The sequence below is a fragment of the Leptonychotes weddellii genome, chromosome 3 (genome assembly GCF_054177405.1).
Source record: "Leptonychotes weddellii isolate Sample4059 chromosome 3, ASM5417740v2, whole genome shotgun sequence".
Classification (NCBI taxonomy): domain Eukaryota; kingdom Metazoa; phylum Chordata; class Mammalia; order Carnivora; family Phocidae; genus Leptonychotes; species Leptonychotes weddellii.
In genome coordinates this window covers 175,467,192-175,473,191 of record NC_138371.1, presented here as the reverse complement: position 1 = coordinate 175,473,191, position 6,000 = coordinate 175,467,192, and the positions used below count along the sequence as shown (strand labels likewise).

General features: G+C 46.0%; 1 protein-coding gene across 3 annotated transcripts in view; it reads left to right on the top strand.

The window, feature by feature from the left end:
• The window catches only part of TUBGCP3 (tubulin gamma complex component 3), a 72,608-nt gene that overhangs the window by 9,614 nt on the left and 56,994 nt on the right, over positions 1 to 6,000 (top strand). Inside the window, exons 2-4 of one of the 3 annotated variants that reach the window (XM_081815213.1) lie at positions 1,712 to 1,819; positions 5,021 to 5,101; positions 5,235 to 5,302. In XM_081815213.1, coding sequence (XP_081671339.1) covers positions 1,712 to 1,819; positions 5,021 to 5,101; positions 5,235 to 5,302 — 257 coding nt within the window. The remainder of the gene's footprint in view (positions 1 to 1,711; positions 1,820 to 5,020; positions 5,102 to 5,234; positions 5,303 to 6,000) is intronic. The other 2 variants (XM_081815214.1, XM_081815215.1) reach the window with 2 other exon arrangements.

Genomic DNA, 6,000 nt, shown 5'->3' with positions numbered 1-6,000 from the left:
TTTATTTATTTGACAGAGAGACACAGCGAGAGAGGGAACACAAGCAGGGGGATTGGGAGAAGGAGAAGCAGGCTTCCCGCGGAGCAGGGAGCCCGATGCGGGGCTCGATCCCAGGACTCTGGGATCGTGACTTGAGCTGAAGGCAGGCGCTTAATGACTGAGCCACCCAGGCGCCCCTGTTCAAGATATTTTCTGATTTTCTTTGAGACTTTGTCTGGCCATTGTGTTATATAGTATTATGTTGATTGCCTTCCAGATGGTTGAGGATTTTTCAGATACCATTTCATTACTGATTTCAGGTTTAATTCTGTTATTGGTAGAGAGTATACTTCGAATAATTTTAGTTATTTTGTATTTGATGAAGTTTGTTTTGTGACCCCCAGTGTAGTCTGTCCTGGTGAGTGTTCCATGTGTATTTGAAAAAAATGTGCATTCTTTAGTTGGTGAGCAGACGTTCTGTAAGCATCACTTAGGCTTGGCTAGGCTTGGCTTGTTGTTGGGGTGCTCAGGTCTGCATCCTGGCTCATTTTCTCTTCGCTTATTTTTCCGATGACCGGGAAAGGCACTTCTGCCCATGGTGCCTGTGGGACTGTCTGGGGATTTCATCTTGTTCATGGTTTTTGCCTGGTGTAGGTTGGGGTGCACCCTGCGGGGTGATTGTGCCTCAGTGGGAAGGTAGGGGGTGTTGCTAATGTTACTGTGTAGGGATATTGACTCCCAGTGTCTGGGAAGGAGGGCTGGGATCCGTAAGTTCAGTCTGCTGCTTTTACTTCGTGTCCTTTGCTGTCCTAGTGTCCCAGCCAGACCCTCTATGATTTGCCTGGGTGAGGTCCTCCGTGGTTGTCTGGGTTGAATGGGAAGGGGTAGAGGACCCAGGAGTCTGTTTTCCAGCCAGACTTCCCACCAGTCCTCTTCTGCCCCAGTTCATTCACGTCTTCTGAGCTGTGGAGTTCCCTCTTCTCCGGAGCCTCCCTGGGCTTCTGCAGAGGGAACTGAGTTTCTTGTTGGTATTTGTGTTGTGTGCCCCTTCCCCCCTCCCAAGCGGACATTGAACTTCAAGTCTCACTGTCCTGAACCAGTTCCCACCAATCCATTTGCCTTCCAGCTTCTCACACTGGTTGACTTCTCTTTGGTGTGGTTTCTGCCTTGTTTTCTTTGCCCTTGTGGGTTTCTGCTTTTGTAAAAACAAACACAAAATTCTTTATTCTCAGTTTAGTGGGGTTGTTGAAGGGAGTGGAGGCAGACATCTGTGTTTAAGCCATCCTCTTGATCCGAGGTGCAAACATGGTCCGTTAAGTTAGTTGGCTCACTTTGATTCTCAATACCCTCTTTGGTTTTCCATTTTTGTGGACGCCAGTCAGCCTTGGAGCTTCTTGGGAGTTCTCTGGAACGGGTCTACTTCTCACGGACTGTGTTCGGGCTGTGACTTTCCCTGCTCCTTTTTTTATGATTATGAGCCCATCTCATGTCTGTCTCCTAGGATTCTTCAGACTGCAGGCCTGTTACTGTCTCCCTTTCTTATTTTATGGAACTGTATTTTATTCATTCATTTGCTTTGGTTTCTTAATAGCTCCTCTGTCCCCTTAGTTGGAATCTTAGGAAGGTGGGAGGTAGATAGATGTGCCCAGCCCACTGTCTCCCCCTGGAAACACGAGGTGATCAGAACTTACCCTGACTGGCAGTAATTTGCATCCTTGTGTTCACCTTGCAGCTGACGTAGCCCAGCAGTTCCAGTATGCTGTGCGAGTTATTGGCAGCAACTTCGCCCCAACTGTTGAAAGAGACGAATTTCTTGTAGCTGAAAAAATCAAGAAAGAACGTACGTATTTTTCTTTGGTGTATGGTGTGTAGGATTCTTGAACTTGTGTACGTGCATATACATACACACGTATGTACACGTGTGGTCCCAGGCACAGTGTAATTACAGGTGCTGCTACGTGTATATAAAAACATATATTAAAAATATGGACAACTTAACTGTGTCTTTTATTAGAATATAGTGCAAGAGGCTTGTTTTATTTTTTATTTTTTTCAAAGATTTATTTATTTATTTGAGGTGGAGAGCGTGAGGGGAGGGCCAGAGGGAGAGGGAGAGAAGCAGACTCCCTGCAGAGCACGGAGCCTGACCTGGGGCTCGATCCCACCACCCTGAGATCATGACCTGAGCAGAAATCAAGAGTCGGACGCCTCACCGGCGGAGCCACTCCGGCGCCCCGAGGCTTGTTTTAAATACCGTGTAACAGCATAATGTGAGAGTGAGGGACGTGAAGGGCTTAGGTGAGCTCCTGTGCGCCTTGTGGTTTGCAGTATTTATTATGCACGTTTTGACCAGATAGTGTAGACCATTCTCTTGGCAGTAAGCAGCTCAGTATTACTTCTATTGATTGTCAACATCCAGACTTCTAGTACTTTAGCACTTGTGAACGTTGTCATTCTCAGCTGATACAGAAAGCTCTTCCTTCATTAGCGTGGGGTTGCCGATGTGTTTGTTCTCTGATGGCGTGAGGTGGGGCTCTGCCGCCTCCCTGTACTCGGGACTGTCGGAGGGAGGGAGGCTTTGCACAGAAGGATCAATGTAGGCAAGTTCGTCCCGTGCCAGTCGGAGGGTGGTTTTTCTCCAGAGGCCTGCTCCTCACAGCTCTCCGGGCTGTCCTCGCCCCGCTTCGGCTGCCAGCAGAGCAAGCCTTGCCACGAGGGTCCGCACGCTCTCCCTGCTAAGGCCTGGCTGTTAACTGCCCAGACAAGATGGGCTTCGGCCTGGCCTGTGACCGTGTCGGCCAACCCGTGATGACACCTTCCAGGACTTCCCTTCTTCCCTTCTTCGCGGCATAGCCTCCAGCCCCCCGCTGGTGCGTCCTTCACTGCGTCTGGCCAGCGGTCTGTGCGCGCCCTGCGGCGAGGCGAGCCGCGCGGCCCGGCCGGAGGGGAGGCGGCCCGCTGGCCTGGCGGTGGCGCTCGACTGCCTCACCGCCGGGCCTGTGAGCGGTCCGCCCTGAATGAGCCGTCCGTTGGTGTTCCTGAGCGCGGTGTGTTATTTATGGGAGGGCCGCGGATGGAGTGTTTATCCTGCTGTTAACCTCTGACATCTTATTTTTATTTACATTTCTTGTCTATAAAACTGCACGTAATTACGAACATGACTCTTCTTGAACCCTGATGACTGTCACATCTTAGATTATTTTTGTATTTCAGACTTCAGAGTATCTTACATTTTGGATTATTAGTGACAACTCCATTTGTGAGGTACTCTATTAACAGACCATTCCCTTTGCAAATTTACATCTTGAGGCCGCCTGGTGAGCGTATTACGCATACGTGTAGTAGTTAAAAATAGTTTGTCACGGGCATTAAGGAGGGCACGTGATGCGATGAGCACTGGGTGTTGTACGCAACCGATGAATATTGAACACTACGTCCGAGACTAATGTACTACTTGCTGGCTAATTGAATTTAAATAAAGAAAACAGTTTGTCTAAACTCAGAGTCACAGGACTGGCAGTGACCTTGTTGGAGTGGTTATTGCAAGGAAGTCTTGGGATTTCCTTTAAGAAGAAAGCTTTAGCCATGCATAGTTGATGTGGGTGTATCTTCTGCGTTTTTAAGGAGGCTTGCTGTATATTGACACAGCGCGCTCTTCTGCCTCTTCCCACCAGGTGTCCATCGCTTCTGTTGGGCGCCCCTCGCTGTCAGCACCCCCTCGTAGTCCCCGGCTCTGCGGTGGCTCAGCTGCTGTCTGTGGAGTGTTACTGATGGTCCTCTCATGTAACGGTCTCCACTGACTTACCGTATTTCATTAATTCTTAGATGCAAGTTTTACATTTTAATATTTTTGATATTTGATTACAGGCTTTGGTAGATTAGTTGTTGAATAACACAAATAATTTTCCATTTTATATGGCTGACTTAAAATATAAAATGCTAGTATGTTTTATACTGAAACAAATTACAAAACTCATCATGTGTGACAAAATTTAACACCTAATGATTTCTTAATTTTTCACATTAGTGAGTGGGGTACAAAGATTTGTTTTGCAATCTGATAGATAAAACATCACTTTCTGGTGAATATTCTGTTTATTTTTATTTGTATTATTTACTGTTTTATTGTCCCATGATTATTTTGCATGTATGAATTAGTGTCGGTCTCATTCTATAGAAAGAACATCTCTTGCTTAACTTGATGATTTTATTTATTTGGAGTATTTTTATATGTTTTAAAAGGAAATAAGTTATATTAGATTTTAATTGCATTAGTTTGGTTGAATGCATTTTGTAACAATACATTTTTAAAGATTGCTTTACCTTTCTGCATAGGATGACTTGATAGTGCAGATGTGATTGGGATGATGAAACTTCTGGTATGTGGTTCATAAGATCAGAACATGATACCAAGACCGTTCCTAGCTGATGTATATGGAAAAGTATTGGCCATCAAGCCAGTTACTGTCTTTCTGCAAACCAGTTGGAGCATTTAGAGCTAAGTGAACTTGGCTGATGACATTTTAAGAAAGCAGTCCTGCTGCTGTCAGCTAGATGGCGAAGGTGGTGCCTCTTCTTCCGGAGCAGGGGGGTGGCTGGGTTCCTGTGAGGGGCACGCGTGCACAGCTGGTGCGTGGGGTCTCCTCCCTCAGGGCCCCGGGCCCAGCGTGCAGCCTCATCCCTCATGGAACGGATCAGGGCATGGGCTCCTCGCGTGTTACTGTGGCTTTCGGGAAACTAGTGAGTTATGGGGCAGGCGTCTGAAGACGTTTACTAGTATTTGCTCTCCATGTTCACAGAAATGCTTACGTGTGGTTCCAAGTCAGGCTGTCATGAACGATAAAGGTTTTGGTTATTGCCCTTTGAATTTACCATTCCCACGGTATTGTTACTTTACATCTCTCCTTCCAGGCAGTCATTAATGAGTTAAACTGGTTGTAGTGGGCCTCACTGGACTGCTTATTCATATTTGTAGATAGAATCTAAAAGGTCCCGTCATTTCTATTGCTTTGGCTAACTTTCTCATAAACTTTGATTCCAGCCTCATATTGTCCGTATTTTACAAATGTCAGAGAGATTAAAGGCATTGGCCAAATTCGTAGAGCTGAAGTGTCATTTGTTGGTGAGTTATTTCTATTCTTAAGCTCAGGATTCTTTTCAGACGTCGGTTATCTGTTACCGTGGGTGAAACAGGATCATAAAAGGGATTTCGGTGTACATGGTTAACACGCCCCTTTCCTCTTCTGACTTTTCAGTTGTACGGCAAAGACGAGAAGCGGACGCCGCCTTGTTTTCGGAACTGCACAGAAAGCTGCGCTCACAGGTACCACGTGTCCCACAGGGCATGGGACGTCACACCCCTCTGGGGACTTGTGCTGTCACATCTCACTGTTCTGCCTTGGGTAATGGGTCTTAATTGTAGATTGTGTTTGCTTTCTAAGAGCTTGTCAGTATTAAAAGTCAGTTTTAGCTGGATTTAATGCCACCTTGCTTATAAAGACGAAGGAAGCCACATGGGGAAAGTCATCGGAATTACACGCAGCTGAGTTTATGGTACAGAAGGCTTCCTGTCCTCACGGGGAGGAAGCACGCTGGTGGGAGTCCTGACTGCACGGAACAGCGAGAGCTTGTCTTCGAGATACGCGTTAGTGTTCTGATATCAGGCCCTGATCGGTGCTGTTAAAGTGAATAAATGAAAAAAGATTTTGATTTTGAACATTTTGTGATTGGATGTTGATAACTTGCACACAAGTGGTTTGTGTTTTTTTTAAACTTTTTTTTTTTTTTTTTTAAATAGAAGACTCTGCCCTCCTGTACCCGAATAAACTCACTGAGTCATAGGGTGAGAGTTTTGTGATTCTGACAGGACAGGAGCATAGTTCATCTAGCTGTCTCCCCCTGTCATAGAGAAGAGAGATCCACAGAAGTTTCATGCTTTGTTCATCAAGTACACTGGTTTTTACTGAGTTGTGCTTAAAGCTGTTAGTAATTAAACTCTTTAAGTCTTTCTCTTTATTTCTA